The sequence below is a fragment of the Chelon labrosus genome, assembly GCF_963514085.1.
Source record: "Chelon labrosus genome assembly, chromosome: 14".
NCBI lineage: Eukaryota > Metazoa > Chordata > Actinopteri > Mugiliformes > Mugilidae > Chelon > Chelon labrosus.
In genome coordinates this window covers 17981576-18009154 of record NC_140347.1, presented here as the reverse complement: position 1 = coordinate 18009154, position 27579 = coordinate 17981576, and the positions used below count along the sequence as shown (strand labels likewise).

General features: G+C 41.0%; 1 protein-coding gene across 1 annotated transcript; it reads left to right on the top strand.

Moving 5' to 3' along the window:
- The first annotated feature begins 529 nt into the window (after positions 1-529).
- Positions 530-22532, top strand: scara3 (scavenger receptor class A, member 3). The gene is made up of 12 exons (XM_084560097.1): positions 530-936; positions 12055-12090; positions 12860-12904; positions 13904-14023; positions 15682-15762; positions 16677-16795; positions 16867-17111; positions 18014-18233; positions 18605-18693; positions 18990-19182; positions 19572-19749; positions 20453-22532. Exons 1-12 carry the CDS (start codon positions 930-932, stop codon positions 20938-20940), a joined length of 1821 nt encoding a protein of 606 aa, XP_084416223.1. The 5' UTR covers positions 530-929; the 3' UTR covers positions 20941-22532.
- The last annotated feature ends 5047 nt before the right edge of the window (positions 22533-27579 follow it).

The following is a 27579-nucleotide window of genomic DNA, read 5'->3' as shown; positions in this document are numbered from 1 at the left end:
CAAGACTTACACCTGCTGTTAGTCTAACGCTCCGCTAGTCGAGGTGAGCGGGAGCAAACTGAGAGGACTGCGAACTGGTGCCAGATTGGGATTAAAGCCTTGACATGAGTGTTAGTGTTCGAGCGCGTAGGTGTGTTCGAGCGCGTAGGTGTGTGCGCGCTCCCAGAAACTATTTTCCTGTCTCACGGGCCGAGGCCAAAGATATTCAAGGTGCTGGAGCCACAGTGTTCAGACATTTGTTAGCAATTAGCCTCGACCACAAAACTGACTTTCAACAAAGCACATGGACCCTCCCTGCCTTTCTCTCTCTCTCTCTCTTTCTCCCCCTCCCTTTTTGTATCCTGTCCCTTTTCCAGTCCCTCCTCATTTTCAACTTTTTCTTTGTTCCCCTCCCCTCCCATCTCTCTCTCTCTCTCTCTCTCTCTCTCTCTCTCTCTCTCTCTCCCTCTCCCTCTCTCTAACTCCTTCTTCTCTTCATCCATCCTCGCCCCTTTTTGCCCTCCCTCCCACTCTGAAGTTGCACATGGTTTCTGTCTTGGGAGGTTTAACTTTCTCAGGCTCTGGATGGAAGAGGGATGATGCCAGGGAGCTGCAGGCAAAAACACATGTATAAAACCTGGAGAAGCATTGACCTTTTTTTTTTTTCTTTTTTTTCAAATGAATTAATCTAGGATTCAAACAGTTGCAGGAATGTGTTCTTCTTGAGCCATACTGGATGTGGGTGACTCTTTGGCAGTAGGACACTTCTTCCTTTGGAAATCTGGTGAAAACTGAGACATGTTGCTCGATTAAGTCAGGCTGGAACCTCAAAGGTAAACTGCTGATTTTTTTCTGCCGTGCCTGGGGAAAGAAGACATCACCACCATCATCAGGCTGAGCATCAACAAACTGGACAAGCTTTTCCCCGAGGAATTCTGAAGCCAGAAATCATGAAAGGTGAAGCATCATTATCTCTCAAGTCTGTTTCCAATTTTTCCACTTTCTTGTGTCACAAAAAGCATTTCTTGCCGACACCTGGATGCGGTCGCCACTGTGATAAATGTGGACAGGAACAGTATCTGTCATGGTGGCATGTACTGTAGGCACCTGCACAGGGCACCAGCGACCACATATGCTTTTCATCAGCTCTGAAGCTTGGCAGTGTAGATCCTGAGAAAGTGTGCGTTTGTTGTTGTTGGATGTGAGACTTTGATCAGTCAGCTTTAAATCTCTCTCTCTATATGTGTGTGTGTGTTCACCAAAGCCCTGTTTCATAAAGCATAAAATGTTCTCTAGTCCTGCCAGTCCACCACAGATTGACTTAATATGCCCCTCAGAAGAAGGCGAGTGAAAACATAAGCGATGGATTTGAGCGTTTTCACAACATGGCATGAAAGGGGAGCTGCCAGTGGCTTTGAAGAGAGCCGGGGCTCGTACGAGGATGCCAGACTTACAGTATGAAAGGCTGACAGAGGTGGGAGGCTTGGGAGGCTTGGGAGGGGGGATAATAGAGCAGGAATGAGCAGGAAGAAATCACCGCAGAGGATTAATAGCTTGACAAAACATTAAAAAGTGTTGACATATTTGGCACCAACGGTAATTGGAATCGGATGAGTTTATTCCTGTTATTATGGTAATTGTTCACGAGACGTTTTTTGCTTTCCTCTGTTTTTGATTATGCTCTATTATAATCTTGGAGGCGTTATCCTGCAAACTCCCAACTCTGCTCAGTGATGGTTGTTGTTGTGCTCTGGAGCTCCGGTTCCAACAGATCCATGACAGTCAGGGTCTTTTGTTTTCAGCATCACTAATGTTGCAGTCCAGTGTGAAATGAACGAGAAAAACAACCCAGACTTGGAAATATATATACATATATTTTTTGTACTTCATTTCTGCTGTAAAGTTATTCATTTGAATCTTATGGGAACTGGCAAAATTGTGAAGCCTGCCTCAAGTGGCCAGAGGAGGAACTGCAGATTTTAGCACTTTAATAGGTAGTGTCTACTAGTTGCAATTTTAGATATTATGTTATTTTAATGTGAGTTGTTATTTTCCCACAGTGGAACATATTGTCAGTCTCAGAAATACCCAAATGTTCCAGCCTCCCACATGGCTGCTGGTTTTGGTTCAGTTAATGTCCAGCAGTCCCTGAGTTTTACGTTTGTAGGGCATGTGAACCTTGCAGGTATAAGGTAACTAAAGATCATGAAAATCCAAACCTCCATGAACATGACAGTGATGTGCAACACCATGACCGAACCACATTACCATGACTTAATGTAATGATCACGTCATGCACACTGGTCCAAAATCTGTTTTCCCCCATACAGCATGTTGTTTTACAAACATGGAAAAAATAGTTTTTTGATTCACACAAATAATATTTAGAAAGTCCAGAAGAGCTGTAGGATTTTATTTCATCATATTTATGCATGTGGTAACCCAACATCTGGGATACTGACGGCAGAAGCTAGAAAATGCATCAACACCTGAGTAACTGATTGAATCCAGTTTTCGTACTGCATCCAGACCACACTGGCCGCCATATGATGTAAGACAATACTCACATCTGCCACATACAGACCTAGAGAAAACTCCAACCAGCACATTTAAGTCTTCAGGGGTAGAAGCTGCATATAAACCACGAGACAACGCAGCGAAAGAACGTACTGTTTACAGTGCTCTTTCCAGCCGACGAGTACAGGAGGTCTGTTAATGTGGTTTCCAGCCCTGCCCGACCAGAACAAAACATGCTGCCTCATACATTCCTAACAGGGCTGGTGGGGAGGAGGAGGAGGAGGGAGAAGAGGGAAGGGAATGAGGGGGATGGACAGCAGACAGGTGTATGGCTGGCAAAGAAAAAGGAAAGAGTGAGCGAAGCTGAGTCCCGGCTAGAGACAGGATTCTCTTGTTTTCACTTCCTTTTTGCTGTGGCAGCTTTATAAATTTACAGTCAAAGCATCTTGAATTTGGACTGAATGTTATATGAACTTGTTCTTTCTGCATCAATAGCGCTTTACTTCATTTATTTTACTAGCTTGGATTGTTCCGAAATGTTCCAGCTGGACTTTTTCTTGTTTTTACGGCAACGTTAGCAGCATAAAAATGTTGAATGTGCAGCAAATAGGTTTCATAAGTCAGAGTAAAGGTTTTAACCTGTTCATATTCACCTTTTCAGATGTAGTAGTGTGCATCTAACTTTAATGTTAACAAAGTCGATTTAAATTACGTAAGATTTGTGGAAGGTATGTCGTCAACATACTTTTGGTTTGAATCCATTTTTGTTAGCCTCTGTCGGGACATTGTTTCCCTTAATAAAACTAACAATGCTACACAACATAACTACATCTTCAACAATTTTATTACGTGCAAGCTTAAAAAATGTCTGTGAATTAGTTGCATCCTTGTAGACTGAGTACGATGTACTTGATTATGCTAACCTAGCTACCGCTTTTTGGTTAGCCCAAGGTCATGCGTGTTAGTTTGAGGCAGGATGCATGCTGGTAAGCTAATTGTAGTTTTGTTGGTTTGTTACATTAGCTAGGTTGCATGCCTGGGACTTATGCTGCCTTCAAATGAAACTTGTGAACTTGTAGTTGCGACATGGGAAGCTGTGCACACGAAATTGTTTACGTGTTAGCACCAGCTGTAAGTGGTGAAAACACCATAGCTAGGCAACTGTTGGCATCTAGAAGCCATCAAGGCTAACAAGTTAGCAAGCTAACGGCCGGGAATGTCAGTATTTTCCTGAGGTACATTATGAAATTATGAAGCAAACTGTACAACTAAATTATAACATCCACGACGGCTATTTCTGACATCAACAACCAATTGTGGACTGGGACCAGTAGTAGTAGTGAGTAGTTTATGGTGCAAATCTTTGACAATGAAATTCACCAACAAATTGTTGATGTGCAGCCTCCTTCTCTCTGTTACTGCAGGGCGTTTGGTAAAGTTGTTAACTGACTGCTGTCGAGAGGATTTAGACCGTTCCTCTGCTAGCGTTAGGGGATGCTTTTTCAGATGAGTGGGCATTGCAGTAGTACTTTTGTTGAATTTCAAGATATACATATTTTGCATGTCATGGTAGTATATGCATCATCTTTAGTGAAGTATTTCCACTTGATGAACCGCTGCTAGTTTGCCACAATGACCCGCTGTGCTCCTCACCTGTCTTCTAGGAGGCGTCCATGTTGTTGTTGTCATGCGATCAGTGATTAGTTGACTAGTCATCTCCTAGCCCACGGTAATGTTTTTTACTAGGCCATGTTTCAACTTGAAACCAGCTGGTGTAACTAACTCCAGGCTACTAATGATGTCCTGGCTTGGTGAGGAAGTACTTAAATGGTGTTTATCTGTTAACTAACTTTAATCTGACATTTTAACTCTATTTTATAAGATTTTTCATTCTATTGCATCATGGAAAAGTCCCTCTGAGGTGGTGATCACCTCATAAAATAAGAAAGCATGTAAATACCAAAAGGCCTCAAAACTAAAGCATTAAAGAATATTGTACACGCCCTTTGGCCTGGCAGCCCTATAAACCTAACCAGGCTGCATCTCAGCTTGGCTGACCAAAGCAGTTCAGTCCTGAGAACTCGTGATGCTTTTATGGGATCGTGACTCTGAAAGTCTCCTGTTTCACTGCTGCACCACAATAAAGGAGCATTCTCTTGTAATGGCATCGTCTATAACTTCAGCTTCACAGTCTGCAGCAACACATACCAGGCGTTTATAGTTCTGCGAGGAGACCACACATTCCAGTCAGAGGGCACCTAAATGGCTGAGATGTCAGCGGAGGTTTAGAATGAGATTCATTTGGCTTTACGAGTTGTGGTCAAGACCTCCCCTCTGATCTGGAGCAAGGCCACTCTCCCTACTGTGGTTACACTTAACGCTTGGATTGTCTAAAGTTCTTGAGGAATATGTCCTGGCCAAAGTAACTTAACTGAACTTCAGGAGAGGAACATCAAAAAAGCATGACATGTTGAACCCATGTATCTTTATGTGGAGCACAATAGAGCAAATAATTGCTTGAGAGATGTGATGAGGTCAGAGGACATTCAGGGCACGCTACTTACCAAGTCCCCAGGCAAAAGTAAAATGCAGAAAAAGGATGAAGGGCGGTAGAGGGTGGGAAAGGGGTTTGGAAAGTCCAAAACCTCCTGAGAGAAACCGCAGAGAAACCACAGTAGTGCTGATGGTTAGCTGACTCAAGTACAGGCCCAGGGCTGCTTTCACAAACCCCAACGGTCCTCTGGTGAAACAGCACAGAACCCAATGCAAGCAAAAAGCAATGTCCTGATATTTCATTTTTATTCATTCAGAGAGTTTATGTTTTTCCCCTGATCGCACCTGCACATGTTTCCCTTATGGAACAGATTAGAAACAATCAGTGCGTGTGCTGTTTTAACCTGCTGGTATATATTTTCATAGGTGTTGTACCTGGCCACTGTGCTCCATCTGGATATGGGGCCCACATACAGTAATATGCAGAATAATGATTGAGCATTTCACTAAAAGCTCAGCTGAGCCCCTGAAGTCCTAAAATATAATATTTCTTCATCTTGTTTGCACAAGATAATGATTTCTCTAAAGATTTGTGTAATATGTTGGTATTCATGAGTTACAGGATAACATGTGTAGACATACATACACACTTACTTTTATGTATGTGGCCATTTTTAATGGTCTGGTAATATTTTAATACAGTTTGGGGAAATTTCCTTCCTGTTTAAACCAAGCATCAACCTCGTGGGTGCCACAAAACACAGTTCCTTGAATGGCCTCTAGGGGGCTGGTTCCAAAAATTTTCCACTGACTTCCATGTAAAACGGTCCAGCGTTACATCAGAAATAAACATGTTTACAGTCTGATACGTAACATATTTGACATTGTTTATTTATACCACGTATGGTGCCTCAAAAAAAAATATACAAAAAAATATATAGACAAAAACAGAAGTATAAAGACAAGCTCAATAGCTAATTTCTCCACTCATGACAACTCTTGTATAAATTATATCAAGGATGAAGAACATGCATAATTAAGGGGCGTGGCTGCTTTGAATGACAAGTGTGTACCCTCACATGTTGTTAGCTGTCACCCGATCCACTCAGGCTCCACCTCTTTCTCCGATTTTTGAATTAGCTGTGAGTTAGATGGAATCAGGCACTTCCAAGATGGCCGCAGCCAGAACCACCACACTGAGCTTCAAAACCACTCATTAATTTAAAAATTGGGTGACGTCACAGAGAGTTCGTTCCATCTTTGTATGACAATGCGGAGTCTATTAAGAAATGGGTTTCCTAGTTTCTAATAATAGTTGTAGCTCTTACCTCAACAACAAAACTTGTTGCTTAGCACTGGACGTCACTTTTGTCTAAACGGTACCAAAATCATGTGGGAAACCTTCCCTTGTGAGTGTTGCATGAGGTTTTGTCCACATATTTATGGCCATATTGTGTAGTTCTTACTTTACCACATTCCTATTCTAACTGATGTTCAGCTTGGAGGGCACGACCTATTCAGACACACTATGTAGTCAAACATAATTTGATCCAGATTCATTATAAAACCAATGAACCAGGTGTCAAAATAGATTTAATAGCCGTATGAATTGGTCACAAATAGTATTCTTGGTAGAATGTGGAAGTGCAGTCATTTTCCTGACCATGTTGTACTTGTATTGAATTATCACCACCCAGCTACAAGAAAACAAAGTCCGTTATCTGAATTGTTTTTGCAGATGTTCTGTGTTTGTTTACTTTGGGGGGGGGGGGAATACTTTGCTCCACCAGAGTTCAGATCAGTGAGGCCGAACTGGTGAAGCACAACAAAGTTTGAAGTCGAGTCTTTCCACTGAACCAAAAACCCCTTCTTAATCATGTTTTTTGCCTGAGTGCATAGGTGTGACCTGGCCTGGCCGTGTTGTGGTGCTGTCAGATCACCTCAGTTCTGCTCTGTGTGTGTTGGACAGGTCCACTTCCTCACTAACGAGACAGGCGTGGAGGTTTTTTTTTTTTTTTCCACAGAGAGCAGTGAAAACATGAGGAGAAAGAAAGTGGAAGAGGGAGGCGTAGGAGGAGAAAACAGAACCGAGGAGCCGGTGGATATTTGAGGGCGGATACTGATTGTGATACTTTCAATTTCAGCTTCCAATAACAAATAACGGGCTGACACTTAAACATTTCAATCCAAACCACAAAAGCCAAGGAAAATGACAGGAATTCAGTTTTCTGCCACAGAAATGTATTTTAATCAGAATGGGAAAACCTCTTGAACAGGACCAGCCTATGGCGCAAAAATTCAAACTCATAAGTTCACGTTCACTCGTAAGTGACCTTTAGAAAACAAGGGGTTCATTTTAAAGCCGTTAAATTTACTCTTTTGGCCAGTAGAGGTCAGCAGAACTGACTGTAATTGACCACATAAACGTGTTTCTATAGCAACAGAAACCCAGTTATGCTTCCGGGAGACACATGAGTAACATTAGCAGTGACTTTGTGGTGTTTCTAGCAACACAATTTCAATATTATTTCACAGTTTAGCTGCGTAACACTCCACTATGTTCACTGGCAAATCACTGTCTGGGGGTGTGGTGAGATTTAACCAGAAGACTTGTGGGTCTTAAAACCAAAACAATCAGCTGAAAATTTACTATTTTAAACATGTCCATGTAGCCTTTATAAAACATTATAATATAGCTGAAACCATGTATTAGGACATACTTAAGTGTTATGTGTGCCTGTAGGTCTAAAAATATCCACTGGTGCAATGCACAACTTCTGTTATATTTAATTTTCTTTTTATTGTTTACTACATTTTATTTTAAACTGTATGCTTCTGCAACACTGCAAATTACCCCACTGTGGGATAAAAGATTATCTTTTCTTATCTTATACCCCCAAAAATCAGCATTCCCTGAAAGGCTCTCTAAGTTTCATTAAGTAGGGTTGTGCCTAAACCTAATTCAACCTTTGCCATAGAGGTGTTAATATACACTGGCTGGCCAAAAAAAAAAAAAAAGTTGCCACCTGGATTTAACTAAGCAAATAGGTACGAGCCTCCCATTGGATAATTACTGCATGGGTGATTATCTTTCAGCTAGCAACAAGTTATTTAACCCCAACTGATGCAATGAGTAGCTTCTAAATTCATAAACAACCATGTTGAAAGACACATCTTGTGGTCGTGGAAAAGATGTTAGTCTGTTAGAGAAGGGTCAAATCATTGGCATGCATCAAGCAGAGAAAACATCTAAGGAGATTGTAGAAACTACTAAAACTGGGTTAAGAAGTGTCCAACGCATTATTAAAAACTAGAAGGATAGTGGTGAACCATCGTCTTTGAGGAAGAAATGTGGTTGGAAAAAAAATCCTGATGATCACTTAAAGGTTTGGTGAAATCAAATGGAAAAAAATCAATTGTAGAACTCAGGGCTGTGTTTAATAGTGACAGTAAGAGCATTTCCACACGTACAATGTGAAGGGAACTCAAGGGGACTGAACAGCTGTGTAGCCTTAAGAAAGCCACCAATCAGTGAGGCTAAAAAAGGCTTGGATTTGCTAGGGAGCATAAAGATTGGACTCTGGAGCAATGGAAGAAGGTCATGTGGTCTGATGAGTCCAGATTTACCCTGTACCCTGTTCCATTTTCCCACATGGATTGGCCACCACAGAGTCCAGACCTTAACCCCATTGAGAATCTTTGGGATGTGCTGGAGAAGGCTTTGACAGTGGTGCGTTGCAGGAGCTTATCCAAACAATGACACAGCAAATGCGTGCTGTAATCAAAGCTAAAGGAGGTCCAATGAAATATTTTTATTGATCAGGCAGTGTATATTGTTCCTAACTATTTTGTCACTGCGAGCATCGCCTCACTTAATTAAATAATGGGCGCCATACAGCTCTTATATGCTCAAACCGGGATATCTATTGGCCTAAATACGGATATTCTTGTGAGCTACCTTTTCTGAACTTTCTCCTCCAAAATATTCTGTATGCAGCTCTCCCTCGTCTCTTTCCCTGTTTTCATTCCCCTCCCTCTTTCCTCCATCATCATGTCAGGCTCCGTGTTTTCAGACCTGATCTCAGCTGTTCCAACGCTGACTCACATAAACACTGAGCTCACTGCCCCATTTGCAAGAGTACTATCAAAACTTCATGTCACAAACATCGTTTCTGGAGATATGTCTTATGATTCCCTTTTTCCTTGTTTGTGTTTTTATCTAACTATATATTATATTCTCTGTTTTCGTTCCAGTCCACACCCTCTTTCTTTCACCACCTGCTGCATTAGGCTACTGGAAGAGAGTTATTTGATGTAAACTGTTGAATTCGTGCCACATGTGCAGTAATTTGAGAAGTAGGCAAAAAGATGGAAGTAAAACAGTCTTTTTTAGACATTGTGTGAAACATCTACTAGTTTAATTCTCCTGCCAGCCATTTCCTTTTGTTTTTTGTTTTACTGACTATCTGACCTCTCCTCATGTTGAGTTGATGATGTGGTCAGCCACAGAGATTTTTCATAAATTTTACAACATTTTGGTTTGGCTTAAGAAATAGAATGAAACTGGAAGAAAAATATGCAAAATGAACGTTTAACCATTTTTCATTTGCATAGAAACACACAATTAGCATTTAGCAACCCTTCTAGCAAATACAGCAGCTACTATTGTGCTGCTCAAAGGAGTACTCCTTGGAGAACCTGTGCTTAGCTCTGGAAAGCTGCTCTCTTTCTGGAGGACAGCAGATTTCTGCTTGACTCTGAAACTATTTTAAGTGATTCCAGCAGTGACCCAATTTCCTCTCTTCTCAAATTACATTTGTTACTAGCATGTTTAGCTGTTTAGATGTTTCTGTGACCGGTGAGAAAAATTCCAAGGCATTTATTATATATAGCTAATGGTTACGCAGATAGATTGAATGAAACTTGGCCAAACTAATAGCAAAAAATGAACAACGAATAGCAGAGGAGCCCTGTGATAGACTGGCGACCTGTCCAGGGTGTACCCCCGCCTCTCGCCTGATGACAGCTGGGATAGGCTACAGCACCCCCCGCAACCCTTAACAGGAATAAGTGGGTACAGAAGATGAATGAATGAATGAATGAATGAATGAATGAATGAATAGCAGAAGACACCAATGGCAAAAACAAGATGGTATGAGTATCAGTAGAGCAGCTGCTGCTAGGGGTAACTGTTGGCATCTTGAAGCCACAGAGGCTAACAGTTTAGCAAGCAATTGACCACATCTTAATGTAGTAAATGCAAAGACTTAATGAAAAGATTTTCCTCAGATATATTATAAATCCATCCAGTATTATCTGCTAATCTGAGGCCAGACATCCCTTTCTCTATAAATGTATTCTAGTACCATTTGCACCAATAGATATTCCAAGGTGTTCGCATGCTAGTCAAGGTGTTTAATCCCTGCAGCAATTCTATCCTCCACTGGATTAGATTATAGTATATTTACCATTAAACTTTGTCACTCCTATAGACGTCAACAAACACGTTGCAACTTATTAACCTTTAGGAACGTTTCCATCTAGTTTGCGAATACCACAGGGGGGCGCTGTTCATATGGGCTTTTAATCACAAATATGGTAAAGACGACCCCATGATGGCAACATACACAGATCAGGCATAACATTATGACCATGTGACCATATGTGACTCATCAGAGAATGGACATGGGTCTTCTGAGGGTGTCCTGTGGTGTCTGGCAACAGGATGTTGTTAGTGTGGGCCTTTGGGTGCTATGGATTGAGGGGAGGGGCCTCAAATACTTGATCAGTTTGGGATCTAGTGAATTTGGAGGCCAGGTCAATACCTTGTGCTGTTCTTCATGTTGTTGTTTTTTTTTTTTGTTTTGTTTTTTTGTTTTTGTTTTTAGCTGTTCCTAAACTGTTTTTGTGTGTGTGTCTGTATCTGCATCCTGCTGGGGATCAATGAGTGTCATTGCTATGGGGTGGGGGTGCCTGGTCTGGTGTAGGTGGGTGATACATGTCTAAGTAACATCCACACGAATGCCAGGTCCAAATGTTTCCCAGCAGAACCTTTGAACATTGTATTGTCACAAGGTGGTGAATGTCTTTTACTTCTCCTGTCAATGGTTTTAATGTTATCGGTGCATAATTGTTTGTAAGTCACCAGGTGGCCAGTTAGTTGATATTTGAAACACATATTCGAATGGATGCAGATGATCATAATCGCTGAGTGCAAAAAGTAGAAAGCAAGAAACTTTGCAGAGTCAGACTAGGGTATACACCTACTGGAACATGTTTAATACTCATAACTGCCACAGAAACATCATTGCAAAGTCAAAGTATGACTGTATACATTACCATTTGTCAGCAGGCTGACACTGTTTTCTTAAAGGCTCCTTCAGACTATGTCAAAGTGTCCAAGCGTCTCTCTCCAGCTACTCAGCAGCTCGTCTAACCCCCTACTTTGCGTGTATGAGTGTGTTTTCCAGCTCTTTTCCTCCAGAAAGCATCTCCCCTGTGGTCCCACTGAGTGTTTCTGGTAAAGTGTTTCCCAAAGGTCAAACTTGACACTTGCAGCGCCTCAGGTGTGGAGTTGATGACGTGTTGTATGAAGCCCACAGCGGTTACATACAGCTGCGAACACGAAGTTAAATGTATTGTGGGACTTTAACGTAAACTGTCTCTATTTGGTTTATAAGGCCCCCTGGTTATATTCGGTCATGCTTACTCCAGCTTTTTTCCAGCGTGCGATAAAAATTCCCACCTTCGTTGGATCACAAAACCAACAACTGATGTCAGACTTTGCTCCACTATGGGGCTGATTTCTACTGAGTGAGCAAAAAGTCACAGAAAAGGAAAAAAAAAAACACCTGAGCCAAACAAAATCATCCATGTTCTGAGATAACAATCTCATGCTGCACATGCTCGGTGCTTTTGCAGAAAGACTTCAGGGGGATTGTGACGCAGCTGGTTAGTGTGATTTATGACTCAAGTAATAAAACCTGGTGGTGGCTCCAGAAGAATTGAGTTTCAGCCAGCTTAATGTTTTTTAATGCCTGTTTTGTGTCTCTCTCTCTTTGGCAGACAACTATGGCGGATACGAGAACCAACTTTTCAAAGGTAACGATCGAGCTGTTTGTAGCCCGTGTTGCTTTCACAGGCTACAAGCCATAGATGTCAACCAGCTCATTATACATGATTTTCATGCATTCACACATGCAGCAAATTGCACAGATTGGCAAGTACGTACTGAGCATGAACAGCCTCGGGTTTTATTGTTCTCGTGAGAAAGAAGTGTTCACACTAACTACATCTAGGAACTGCTTCTCAAAAGTGAAGCTAAATCTAGTAGAGCTCCCCCTGGTGACTGACTGCAGTATAGATCATAAGCTCCACCTCTTCCATATTAGTGGATGGGACTTGGGCCAAACTAAAACACCAAAATACACGTCAGATAATCTGTTGTCAAGGATGGTTTCTGTCATTTTAGGTAGTTAATATAATGTTGATGCATGTTCAAGTGTCATTTTTTTGGATAAGATTAATTTTAGCCAGCTATTTCACGCTACAGAAACAGGATGTGACATAATGGCGACCAGTTGCCATGCCAACGGCTCCGTAAAACTTGTAACTGGTGGAGGTAGAGCAGAGCGTAATATTAATTAAACAAAAATGCCACTGAGTCTGGCGTCAGTTTGGCCCCTGCAAGGAAGTGGGGACGCCTTGTCCATATTTATATACAGTCTATGCATCAGACTCATATGAGCTGTCAGAAACAGCTCAATTGATTGCCTTATTGATCAGTTAATTAATATTTCAGCTGCTTTAACACTTGTATTGTCTGTGTCATGATTTTAATTGTGTATGTTTGTTTTTTTCCTTTCTTCAGAAGAGGACCTCACCGGAGAGGAGGAAGAAATGCCTTCATTTAGAGGTGACAATCATACATGGACATCAAACAACAACAGGATTCTTCATCCTAATGGCATATTAAGTCTTTTGGAGTTATCATTGAACAGTTAATAATATAATATTATTGGTGTCTTTGGATCTAGTTTTTTCATGACACAGAGCACAACTTTATAAGTTTTGCCATTAACTGTCATGCCTGCACCACATACATAGTTTTTGGAAGGATAATATTTTGCTGTACTTAACCAAGTGTTTAATTGCCTAATTCTTAGTAAAACTGAAAGAGAATAAAAAAGAAACGAAAAACGAAATTTAAGTGTCAAAGTGAAACCAAAACCAAATTCCTCAACCTGCGTCCATGGAAATAAATTAAGGTTTACAGAGAACAGTTTGAATCATTTACGTGTACAGTACTTTCAGAATTAAACGTTTGACTTAATCTGCAGCTCCATACGACGTTGTGAGAGTTTAGTGCGAGCATTTAGATATCCAGCAATCAACTTTACTCTTCTGGTTCAGTCTCATTTTTCTCGTCCCTGCATCTGGACAGTTCTGACAGACACTGCATGATTTTTTTTTTTCTCATGACATGGTAGAGACCCAAACAGAGCTAAAAGGGCTTGGAACACTGGACTAAGATTTTGCTAGGTGGACTCAAACACAAGTTGATATTGGTTGTTTCCCACATTAACTAAAGACTACAGTAAATATGCAGCTTGTTTTCAATTTTGACCAACAGAAATCAGTCTTACATACATTTCTAATTGTGTCAAACTATGCACCAGTGTGTAATGTGCTGTCGGACGTGCTGCCAAAACTTCTCTGACTCTTCAAGAAAAATCCCCCCAGTGTATCTGGCACCAAGACTTTAACAGCATATTTAACTTTATATAATTTTAGGATGTACTGGTAGCAGATGTGAATACATCTCCTACTGCTGGTTACCTTCATATTCCAACAGCTACATCTGAATAGCGAATGAAATCACTGCATGTTTTTTATTCATTTGATGGATTTTCAGGTCGTACTAGAGGGGGCTGTGTGAGGTGCCAGCAGAGCCATTCTCTCCAGCTGGCCGTCAAAGTCCTCTACGGTTTTGTTGCATTCCTGATCATTACTGTCGCAGTGCTGGCGTCCCTTGGTGAGCTCAGTTTCACTTTTAATTTTCATTCTGGACCAGATTTTATTTCTTTGTGCAGATATTCCATCCACTGTCTCTGCATTCAGCCTTTTTGATTTGTTAGGTAATCACTCTGATTAACACTGACATGTGCATGCTTGTCTTCTTAATAGGTCCAACGTCTCTCCTTAGCTTTTATGTACTTTTATAAAACAGGGTCCATTTAACTCCCACAGATCAAATGAATGTAGTCTTGGGTTCTGTTTGCAATGTCTTACCTGACAGCTGCTCAGCACCGACAGATGTTTTTTACGTTAACATCACTTTTTTATATGGGGCTAAAAGCCATAAATCTTCTACTACCATTAAGTGATCTCAGTGGAGAGGCTGACTTCCAGGCAGAGTGAAACGCGAAATCCCACAGAACACAAAAGGCTGCATTTAAAGACATAAAATACAGATTTGTTTTGGGTGTGCCGATACCTGCATGTCACAAAATATATTTTTAAATTATTTATCCCATACAGATTAGACAGTGTGCATGTTCAACTAATCATAATATAGTACTTTTTTTTAGTATTTTTATACAGTGTATTGACCATCAACAAAGACATTATTCCATGCTGTATGCAACACATTCAAACGTGCACAGTACAGACACAGAGTGGCTTCTCCTTTGTGATGCTTTGTGAGCATAGTTAGTTTTGTCAGCTTCCAGCACAGCTGTTGAACTCCAAAGTCCTAAAAACATTATTATCAACGGAAAAAATATTGCACTTGGCTGCGACTCCCCTGTGCATGTGCACAAAGGAAAACAAAGAGTTTATCCATTTCCAGCCCTTTCTGTTTTATAACAAATAAAGTATTCTGCAAAAAAAAAACAAAAAAAACAACAAACTATTAAGTAACATCTGTGGTGTGATGTGACACAATCCTAAAGTTTTTTTGGCTACATGGAGAAAGATTTTTGAGGGTGATAACGAAATCCCTGCTAATGCGTGCGCAGAAATCTATTTGCACTTTCACGCATGTTAATACTTTTATTGCTCCTGAACGATCATCGCCACGTTCAGCATCGCTGTCACATCATTTCATACGGTAGAGCAGATGGCAGATGTGCAGAACGCACGCGGAAGCATTTATGTGCAAACGCATCACGGAGCAGACCTCTATCCATCCCCTGGGTCAGAGCTTGGGGATGCTGAAAACACACACCAAGCAAGCTTGCACGCTCCCATGAATGTAAACTCGTACACGCAAAACCTCTCACTCTCTAAACTTTTGCTGGTCTCTTGGGAAATATGTCGGTGGGAGCAGGACCAGGCCAGCTGGTTAAACCATCACTCTTCGGTGTTTTGGTTACATTTGTAAGTTTGATGAAAACTTTCTGTTGTTGGTGCTTAAATTCCAACTTCCTGTTTTTATTCCTTCAAATACTTCCCACTTCCTGTTAACACCAAAGTATTGCTGATTTTTATCAGTTCTGTATCCACTCAGCAGCTTTCAGGGCCGTCTTACACTCTTTTTACACCCAGATGTTTTCGCAAGTAAAAATCTAATGGTTTAATTCCTCATTTACCCAAAAAATGAAATCATGACAGCTGAGTGCATTGTGTTAGTTTCTTCACTGAAGTATAAATTACTGAACATTAACTCTGTCAACGTCTGGGTGTCTTCAGTGTTCAAGAAGGTGGACAGCCTCTCAGAGGAGGAATCAGTCTACAGCAAGAAGATCAGCAAGGCCCAGCGAGGAATAGAAGGTATTCGCTCGAGCATCTACAAATGATATTTCATGTTGCATGGTGAAAGGAGTTGGTTGCGTCTACAAAGAATGATGACCCAATGCTCCAGCTACTTTTAGCTTCAGGAGGTTTAATAGTGAGTTTTAGCTCATTGTTTAGCTGTTAGGCTTGTGTCGCATTTCACTCTCACTGCTCTAAGTTCCAGTGGCTGTTTTTTGTTGAAAAAGCACTTAAAAAATATATACTGTACAGACACAGTTAAAGACCAGCTAAACAGATGTTTGGAGTTAGCAGAGATGAAAAACAAAGCTATAAATGGCTGAATATGGGCCTTGGGTAACTTCAAGCACAAGTTTGAGATATAATCCTAAAGGTCGATGATATGTCCAGGGTTTACACTGGGGTACAGTTAATCTAGTATGTGACTGTACAAAGATTTCCCAAACTGCTTCTTTTACAGCAGTAACAGAGTTTAAAATAGTTGTTGGTGGTGTTTTTTTCTTTCTTTCTTATAAAATGAATAATGTGCAAAATAAAAAAGTACATTTTTCATTGTCCAGCTCATTCTTTACCTTGACAGAACGATCTCACTGCAGGGTCTACTCAGGAGCAGTTTTTCTTTTATCAGCGTTGGTTATTCAGTAGCAGTCTTTAACAATTATTTGCTTTTTGCATCTTCCATTTTGATGAATATCGATTTAGTATCTCCTGAACAGCTACAAAATGGATCTCTTGACATGATTGGTTTGTCTTGTGTATGCTGCATAACCCCCCTTAGGGTTCTAGGGTCAAGGTTAATGCAGTGTGCAGAACAGATCTTGTTTTCTCAAAACACAAACAAACACACATGTGGTTGCCATAAATCATATTATATACTACCCTCTGAAGCTGTTGTTCATCCTGCTTCAAGGTCTGTTTCCCCTCTCTCTCAGATCTGAGATCCATATCTAACTGTTCAGGGTGCCTGGATGTGACCCTGTACAGCGAGGAGATCAGCAAGCTCAAGAAAGAGTTTGAAGACATGCAAAGAATGATACTAGGACAAGAGCAGGTATGGTTTGCATTAAAGCATATTGTTTGCCCAACAGTCTAAAACCCAATTAAACTTTGTCCCCCTCTCAGGTTCTGGACCAGGCCTCCCAGACTCAGGACACCCTGAAGTCCACCAGCAACCGGCTGACACGCGACATCCAAAACCACCTCGTGTCGATCAGACTCCTCAACCAGTCGCTGGAAAGATACCTGGACCGGGTGGAGGGGTGGAAGGATGTGATCGAAGAAACTGAAGAGAAGATGAAAACTCTGACAGATGATCAGTACGACATCAAAGCTGCAGCACAGACTGTCAACACGACGGTGGCGCTCAGGTGAATGGAAAGCAGTACATGTTTCTATGCTTCCACGCAGGCCTGCTAGATTATTACCACGTCTCCTCAGCTGTGTTGAGCTTCAGTCATGACCTTTTAGTGAACCGGCCAAGTGGGAACTTAATCAGCGGTTGACGGCAGCCAGAGTTTCAGCCACATCTTACGTTTTTATTTTTTTTATTTTTTGACAGTTGTCTCAAGCAAACCATTATTCACAAAAGCTAAGTACAGTAAAGATGACAACTGGGTTCTCCCATTTGAAAAAGCCACAGCTGTGACTCACTCGCAATACATGTAATGCTGATTTACACCAGAGATGGATGAATTTATCACCCAGCTTTTCTTTATTTCTTTTTAAACACTACTATACATTTTCCCTGTGGCAATATCTCTTGCAGTTTTAGATGGTTCCCCTCCCCTCCAAAAAAAATCCTTCAGGACAATTTTTATTCCTCTAATCTACAAGCTATGGCACGCTGCAGATCAGCGGAACATAACAGGAGTTAAATGCTAACATTAGCATGCTTATAAGTTAACAATGACAATGTTAGCATGCGGACACAAAGCAGCTATCATATTAACAATGGTGATTGCTTTTGCTATTAGCATGTTAGCATGCTAACATTTGCCACTTAGCCTTGTTTTCGACAAGAATGCAACATGGACTGCATGGTCTTCAGAGGATTATCAAAGTGTTTAGACATGTTGATTGAGTTTTGTGTTGATTTTGCTGCTAAGTTATACCTTTCAGATTCATCTTCTGGATGAACATGGATGTCTGTGCAGCTTTCCCTGTTGTTGATATTTCATTCTGGACCAGACACATTCCTCCATTCCTCAATAAATGCAAATGCAGACCAATAATTTTTCCGCTGCCCCTCCCTCCCTCCTCCTCGTTACAGTACGCTGTGGATAGATGCCCTGCAGAGAAAAGCCGACGAGGAGACCCTGGTACTGCAGAAGCTGACAACTGACTGGCAGAACTACAGTCGGGTTCTGAGCGCCATCAAGTCCAACACCAGCAGCACCACGCAAACCATGCGCTTCCTCCAGAACAACATCATAGCGGATCACCAGAGGATTGCCATGTCCAATGAGGTGTACTACGACCTCATTCAGCAGGTTAGTGCATACCTTTGATTTGACCATACTCATGAATGGATCTGATTTGATAGGAGTCATATTAGAAAAATGGCCAAAAGGCTCTTATAGGAGTAGCCAGGGTTATTTTATACAGGTTTTACATAAGTATTGTTGACTCTAAATCCACTTGTTTTGGGCAATTTCTGAGTGATGACTGGAAGGTTTAATTGAAGCTTAAACACTATTTTAGTCTTATTTGTAGTGTATGTTCTTGTGCAACATTTTTTTGGAATCAACCATGCAACTGACAGAAGGATAGGATCAATGACGAAGTGACGCATTAAATCAATGAGGGTCCCTGATCCATCCCTGACATATAGAACTGCTAAATGTGTTTGTGTTTTCTGCAGGTTATGAACCTGCAGATGCAGCTGGACAACATAACATCTTTCATGGATGAACACGAGGAGAACATGCATGACCTTCACTACCATTCCAGGTAACACGTTATACCCTTAAATAAAAAAGAACATTATATTAACTACTGTTATGTCCTTCAAGGCCTTTTATAACCTTACATGCTTGGTCCTATTCTAAATTTGAAACTTAATCTTTGACTCTGTTCCTAAAGTCAACTATTTACCATAAGATTTAAATAATGTGGTTACCCTTTGGAGAACTGACATTGTCCCATTCTTATGTACCCATACCACGATGACCGTTTAAGATGCACACAAAGACACATCAAACAGTATTGTCATTCCAGTTGGTAGAAATCTCAACTGTCTTCTTTAGGTACTACGAGAACCGGACAGGCGAGCGCTTCTCTGCCCTGGATGGCCGTCTGAACTCCATCGAGATGGAGATTGACACAATCTCCTCCAGCATCAATGCCACTGTCAGCCATGTCCAGAGCATGTACAAGTACATCAATATTGAGAGCTCCACCTGCCAGAGTCGCATGGGCAGACACACAGAAGATTTACAGGTTGGGAAAAACACAAAGACTATATATATATTTATTTTATTTTTATTTTTAGTGATTTAACATGTTTCAAAATGTATGCAAATTCCCAGTTCAGGTGTTTAATTGATCTGTTGACTATATAAGCTTCTTTTCTTGTAATTGTAAGCCTTAAAAAACTTTTAATATATGAATAAATCTACATATCTCTCATTAATGTTATATGCTTTGATGGCACATCACTGGTAATTTCCATAATCACTCAGACTAGTTAGTTTAAAGCTTAGCCTTACATAAGTGTTTGTCAATAAGATTTTTTTCTGTATTTGATGTTAACCGATTCTTTTCATTGTCACTTTTACTGTCTTTACCTTTATGTTTATCCTCTTGTCTTCCTTCTCTCTTTTGTGCAGAACTTGAACAGCACGGTGTTGTTACTCCTCCACTTAGCCGACAATCTGAGGCAGCAGAACATGATGCTGAATGTCCGACTGGATGTGGACGTCAGGAACTTGTCCATGGTGATGGAGGAGATGAAGCTCGTGGATGTTTTCCATACCCAGCTCATAAATAACTTCACTATAGTAAAAGGTACAGGAGATGTGTGCATAGAAACCACAGACAGTATAAAGATGGACCGTGGAAATGCTTCTCGAAAGTGAAGCCAAAGCAAGTAGAGCTCCCCCTGGTGTCTGGCTGCAGTATAGGTCATAAGCTCCACTCCCTCCATGTTAGTGGATGGGACTTGGGCCGAACTTTTTTTTCCAAGGATGATTTCTGTCATTTTAAGTAGTTAATATAATGCTGATGCATGTTCAAGTGTCAATTCTTCTGCGACAAGTTTAGTTTTGGTTAGTTATGTGATGCTATAGAAACAGGATATGACATAATGACGGCTACCAGTTGCCATGCCAACCACCCATGGGACCGCGAGAGTAGTAAATTTTTTTATAAATAAGTACAGTGTATAATCCAACATTTTCTTGTAACTGGTGGAGGTAGAGCAGAGCGTAGTATTAATTAACGCGAGTGAGTCTGGAGGAAGTGTGGTCGGGTCATCAGTAACACGGCTCCGCATAGCTCCACTCTCGGACTGTACTGCGCAGACTCTAACCACTAACTCGCAAGATGGCGGCGCTCGTATCCCCGGAAAAATAGCACCAGTTTGGCAAATGCAAGGGAGTGGCGAGACATTGTCCATATTTATATACAGTCTATGATAGATACAGATCCACATGTGTTCATTTTATTTTTCAATTTCCCCTCTTGATTTTATTTTTATTTTTTCCAACAGGTGCTCCTGGACCACCTGGGCCCAAAGGGAACCGTGGTGAGAACGGCCCGAAAGGTCCCATCGGACTGAGTGGCAGCAAAGGTGACCGGGGCCCCACAGGAATCCGTGGATCCTTCGGAGAGAAGGGTTCTCTTGGCCCCAAAGGAGCACCAGGTGAAGCAGGTCCCAGTGGCAATAGAGGGGCACCTGGTATTAAAGGAGCTAAGGGATCCATTGGTCCACCAGGCCCCAAAGGTGAAAGGGGCCAGAAAGGTGACATGGGTCCGTCTGGTAGAGATGGCATCCAAGGACCTGCAGGGCCTCCAGGGATCCAGGGCCAAGCAGGACTACCAGGCATCATTGGGCCACCAGGACCAAAAGGAAAGCCAGGTCCAGCAGGGCCTCCTGGAGAACCAGGACTGCCTGGACCTCCAGGCTATTCGCATAGCCATGAAAGAGTGAACACCCCCCAGACTGTGGCGCCTACTGCTGGGTCCAAAAGACAGTAAAGAAAAACACGGAGTCTGAGGAGATTTATTTGGGACAAAGAGTTTATATTGGTCAAATATAAACTGAAGGAATGTTTTTCATTGTGACAAGAGACACGGTGATCCATTTCTAAGAGAACAGACAATGGAGAACTTTATGAACACGTGCAACAAACCAAATTCAAGATGGGGCTCAAAGGGAAGACCTTCCCTTGAGGAAATGACATAATCACATGGAATGAACCATGAATAAAGGCCGAAATTACATAAATGGATCTCACAGACTGAATTGTTGCTTACTCCAGGCTGGAAATCAACAGTTTTGACACTCTTTAAATGTTGTACAGTGGTTGTCTTTAAAAACTCCAGGGATCTCTTGGATTTAGCCAAAGCACAACACACCCAGCTGGAAATTGATACACCAATAACAACAACTGTACAGATAAGAATAACAGGAATAAAGAACACACCCATTATTGAATCTGAAGTCTTGCCTAGTTGAATGTACTGGAAACAAAGAATGTGTTTGAGGTTAACGTCAAGCCACCAACGACTCTCGAGGCATAATAAATAGCAGGGCTGTTAACCACAGCTTTGGACTGGAGTAGAGCTGTTTTCCATCCGGACTACTTAAAGGTTTACGTTCCCATTCCCTTTTTCATGGAGAATAATACCCACTTGATTTTACATTATGTACATGTAACTAATGGTTGACACGTCATTGGTTCCCAACGTGTCTTTTAGTGTTTCAGAGCAGGTACTCTGAGGTACTTGTAATCTACGGCGACTGAGGTCAGTGTTTGAACAGGGAAAACTTTGCCTTTGATGCAATGTTTACTTCTTTTCTTACGCTTGTTGGTTGAAAAAATAAAACAAATGGAACTAGTCCTGTTGACATTTGTAGACTTTTTGAGAATCAGATAAGAAGATTGATACAACTTTGTGTAAAAGCTGGAGGTGATGATTAGTGTAGCTTAGCATAAAGACTCAGCTAGTGTGACTCTTCACAAAGCTAATCATCTTTATAACCAAAACAGTAACAGAACATTTAAAACAGCTATTTGTAGTTTTAAAGGGGACTAGTGTACATTTGCCCAACACTTCGGTACAAAGCATCTCCAGAAAGATGTTGCAGAGAAGTATACACAAGATGGCAAGATGAAAAAGTTTAAAGATGTTACAGACCTATAGTCTTTTTGAACCTTGGAGAAAGCAGGGCTAGCTACTCCCTTTTGTCTAAAGTCTTTATGCTAAGCTAAGCTAACAGATAGTCAATAGGAGTTCAGTGTAACTCTTGGAAACAAAGCAAATATACAAATGTACAACTAACACTTTAAGACGTATGAAGACAAGTGAGTAACTAAACCAACTGAAAAGAAAAACGCCATAGTTGTAGAGGTAAAATACATTTTTCTTTCTACTGCAGACAACTGTGACAACAGAGTAATGACTATTAGAAGGGTTTGGTTTCTATGATACAAAAAATAATCACGTATATCTCCAAATAGAAGTTATACAAAAAGGGAAACATTAAGATTTTGTAAATCTGGTTGTTGTAATGAAATGCGACTGGCTTGCATTGAACTTCAATAAAGGCTTTTTTTTTAACAGTCTCTGCCTTGTCAGAATCCTACTGTACTTCCAAACCACTGGGCTATTGTTGCCCTCCGCAAGAAAGGGAGTGTCATTAATTCAAAACACATGTCAACCCCTCCCATTCGATTTTTTTGAGGTTGCTTGGATTGTCTATATTTACCCTGTTGTTTTAGCATATGTAATTGACCACAAGTGTGGCATAGGATTTACATTTTCAGTTTCAGTTGTAGTAAAGTGTGGAGTGTAGATGTCAAAATAAATTTCACCTGGTTTACGCTACAATCGAGTAAATCAAGCGTTTAATGCGACCATGAGCTGCTAGGAATAATCTGCTGATATCTGAGACAGCCTTATGTAGGTATGAAAAGAAAACAGATAGACGCTGTCCTGCAGAACACTGTGCGGTCGCCCTGATCTCACGCTGAACGGTATTTTCTCAGCAGGAGCACGACATGCCTTGTGGGTTGTTAACAGAACCTGATCTCCAACAAAAACTTCCTCCAAGAATCCACAGAAAATCCCTTATTTCTGTGGTTCCCGTGACTGTTAGCTAAGAGCACGGAACATTTGCTCTAAATCACTCGCTTCAGAAACTCAAAGCAAAAGCACGGAACTGATGCTGCTTCTGATATATGAAGCAAAGAATTTATTTAACATCCAGGATATGGTCGCACTTTTAAAATCCTTCAAGCTAAATGGAACCATTTCTCCACCTCTTTTTTTATTTAAATATTAATATTGTGGTAAGTGGAGGGCCTCCAGCAAACACATCTAAATTACTCCCATATGTGGAGCCATAAATCACCAACACTGTTACTAAGCTGATGGGGGACAATGCAGGGCATAGTACTGCAGATTTTATCATAACCAGCCACAGAAACACAAAGAAGGCAGAGACAAAACTGAAAGTTCTCATATTATTTAAAATACTTTATTTATGGTAACGATTGATGATTGATTCTTCTGCCTGACCTGCAGAGTATGACCTCATAGTTGTACAAGAACCTTATCATCTATGATTAAATTAGATTTTGACAGTGACCTCTAAAGGCTCTAGTAATTGTAATTTTTTCTTTGTAACAGCTTGCACAACTTTGCTAGTTTTAGTAATCTTAAAGGTCTGGACAGCATATATGTGATTAAGAAAAAAAATGAACTCAAGCATGAGTATAAATAGTCAAATAACATGCAACATCAAACGTATCTGTAACAGCGACTTGCAGCGTGACCAACGTACACGTGAGTAAGATGACAAAACGGGCCGAGAGCTGTTTAAATTGGCAGGAATCACTTGTTAATTTGGGTTCACCCTGTGCACCACACGCTGACTCGCGAGGTATATTTGAAAACTGGCTAAGGTCGCATGAGGGGGATATTTGGATGGAGCTTAATTATTGTTTTTCTACCTATTATAGCTGCTCAGCATCTTTAATCTGAGACTCCCGTAAACACACTGCAGAGACAAAGGCAGTGTCCATCGGGAGGAAAACCTCTGAAGTGCTGTCTTTTTGGCAACTCACAAAAGAAACAGTGGTTTTTATTGCCCTTTAAGTTTATCCAGTGGCTTTTTTAAAAGGTCTGCTTAACCTGGAAGTTGTATAATTTTGTGAAATTACCACAGTGATGTCCAGTGAGAAGTATGGTGTGCTATTGCTGAGCCAGAAATGTTCTCTGGAACATCTGACAAGTCTAAATTTACTGAGCGGAAACAACTTCGTCTTTTCATACGTGTATAATTTCATCAGCCAGCATGGCAGAGCTCTTTAACCTTATAATCTACATATTTTCCCTCTTAAAAATTTAATGGGGAGATGTAACACCTCTTACCCTCTCTCCACATGAACACTTAACAGCTGTGGGCAGGAGGATGAGCTGTGATACGCTGAAGTGGAGTAATGGGCCCCAGCAGCAATGCTTTCTGCTGACTCATTTCATACCAGCACATGGCTAAACAGAGTGAGTGGTGTTAAAAAGCTGCACTTCACAAATAGTCTTACTTTAGACTATGATTCTCATTTCATTACTGAAGGGTTTCTGTTTGGAAATATGTGATGCAATGATCCAGAATAGCTTTATGTAGCTAGCTAGAGGTTCACTAATCCTGTGAAATACTCCACAAAATAAAATGTCAACATATTCTGTAAAGATATGTTTCCAGAAGATGATTTAAACTGATTTTGGTTGTTTCCTAACTTGTCCAAAACCAAACAATCCATTTACACTTGCTTTATCCATCCATGCAAATGTGGTGAGTTTTGGACTCCTAATGAAACTACTTTTTTTACGCAATTTGACGAAAGACTTAGAATCTACTCAAGAAAATTTGAGAGGATTAAATAAATTCAGATTTTTTTTTTGTGCACAAATGTCAAATCAAAATTTCAGTTCATCCAATACTTTATAGTTTACTTAAGTTATACCACTGTTAACTGACATACCAACCAACATCAGCATGTTAGCATTGCCATTTTGAGCAAGTTAGCACGGTTATGTTAGCATTTAGCTCAAAGCACAGCTGTTCCGAAAGGTGACGTACACACAGGAAGAGATAAGCAGCGATGTTGTGACAGAAGACCTTGAAATTTTAATGGAATTCAGTGAATTATAGCAAAAAAAAAAAAAACTTAGGTGAAGAAAAGGAGGTGTCAATATAAACTAATCTCAATAGGAGCGAATGATTCAATTGACATAAATATGACGCAAACACAAAGTTCCCTAAAGGTTTACTGCAAGGAAAGCCTACCCACAATTTTGTATTCTATCACAAACTTCACAGAGCTGGTAGCAAGCTAAGAGAGTCAGGTGAAACAAGATGGAGCTGCGTCGTTGGCGGTATTTTCTTTCCAAACAGAGAGAGACAGGGTTACCAAGGTAACCAGAGCATGACACGTCCACCTGCGACCAGCTGTCAGCTACAACGCGATGGATGACGAATCAATTTACACACGGACAGGACTTAACTAAAGACACAGAGGAATTTTTCACAACCTCTGAAGTGGTTCCCCATAAGTAAACTTAATTGCCAATTGACCCCATCAGATCTGTCATGTTTGTTCCTCCCATTATTGTGACAGCTTTGTACAGCAGATCATTTACCCTTCCAGCTTTTCTCTTCTCCTTAAGAGATTAAAAACGAACTGTTCTCCACAGAAAGCTGAGTACAGTTTCCTGCTCTCAGTCTCAGCCCTCTGCTGCTCCAATTCATTCCCAGGTCCGTTTTGTGTAATGTCCGCCATATTGACATAAAATCTCCCAGAAGTGGGAGGTGGCACCTGGAGACATTACCTAACCTGCACTGACACACACGCTAACATAAGCGCATACAGTACACCGCACAACTTGAGACGTTAGCTAACCGTTGACTTGACAGGCCCCCAAAGAGCTCATTACGTAGACAGCTGTAAAAACACTCTTGGCCTTTCACTCTGGCTCAGGTAACTGTTATTCAGTGTGAAGGAGCGAGAGAGAGAGAGAGAAAGAGAGAGAAAGAAAGAGAAAGATGATGGGGATCACACCTGCTGCAATGTGTGCAGTGAGTCAGCAAGTAAACAGATATTGGCCCTTCACTGAAATACACCAATGGAAAGAATTGTAGCTGCAGGGGATAAAATTGCTCCCAGACCTTTTGAGACAAATGTGAGCTTTACTAAGGGTATAGTTCCACCTCCTGTTATTCACATGCACTCATTTCCTATGTCCCTTTACTGCGTCAGATTGTGCTCTACCACAACAGGCTGCCAGAGATCTGCAGCTGACGCCTGGACAATCTGGCAAGTTTCTCGTATTTCCTTAAAGTTTTCTGGCATGTCTGTGGAACATAATCCTTTGCAGGCATGTTTTTCCCATAAAACAAAATGTTAAATCACCCAGTAAGAAAGCTTCTGAATGACATCCACGCCTCCTCCACTCATGGATCATTCTGCAGAGTAAAGCTCGTACGTCCTTGAGAGGTCATGATGACCAAAATTATATTTTCAAGCTGAGAGGAACGTCAAGAAGACAGTATAGCTGAGACTTAAGCAGCTGGAAAACTTAAGGCCGTGGCTTTAGTTGGATGCTGTCAGGGCCTTTTCAGCTGATTCATCATGTTGAATCTACATCAGAATAAGATATTCAAGGAGATCACACGGACTGATCAGCTTAGAGAACCAGTGCACAGGAAAAGAAAAGGAAGTAAATTAAGAAAAACATTGAAGTGCATACAGAAGGGTTTTCTCATTTTACATCTTTTTCCCATATGAACATTAAAATGCACAACAGCTAGAATGAATAAACCGTAAACTGAATGATCAGCATGATTCAGGAGATGCCAGCACTGTACGATGGTTTGTAGCACTTTCCAGCTTCCTATAGTAGCTAGATATTCCCCTTTTGAATGACTAACACAGACTAATGCCACCTGCTGGTATGGAGGGTTACTTCCTTTGACGCTGTAATTATTCCTGTGTGTTCAAGTGCAGCTTTTTGTCCTGGCATTTGTTGCTGATAGTTCTTTGGTAGGGGTTTCGTGTGCGTGTAGGGAAGACGACATCAAGTCTTTGTCAGGATATATAATATGAACATCAGCACAGTGGACTGTGCTGAGGTGTGGTTATTGGTTCTTAAATGTCTGGTTGCTTTTGTCAAAGTCAAGAGAAGCTGATGTTTCCTCGCTGTACTTGCGTAGAGACCAGGTGGCTGCGAGCAGTAATACCTCTGACTTTGGGAAAAAAAGGACCTTTTGAACCTCTTGAGTAATCCAGCTTGAGACAGTGTTTCTGTTGGCACAGACTGCAGCTAGGAGGGTGGGAGCGCTGCAGGCTCACTGCCTACATGGGAGCATCTGTCAGAGAGTCATGACAGAGAAACAAGCCGCTGTCTGAACCCTGACTTTGTCCTGCTGAGGTAACACAAGTATCTACTTTTAAGTTGCTGAAAAACTGGTACCCTAACCATTTAGGCTATAAAATGTGCTCAAGCGTAAAAGCTGAATTTGCTTAGACGATTAGGAAGTCTTGTTTGGTTTAAAAATAAACACCTAAAGCTGACTGCAACATGTTACATCTCATTGGTTGAAGAGAAAAT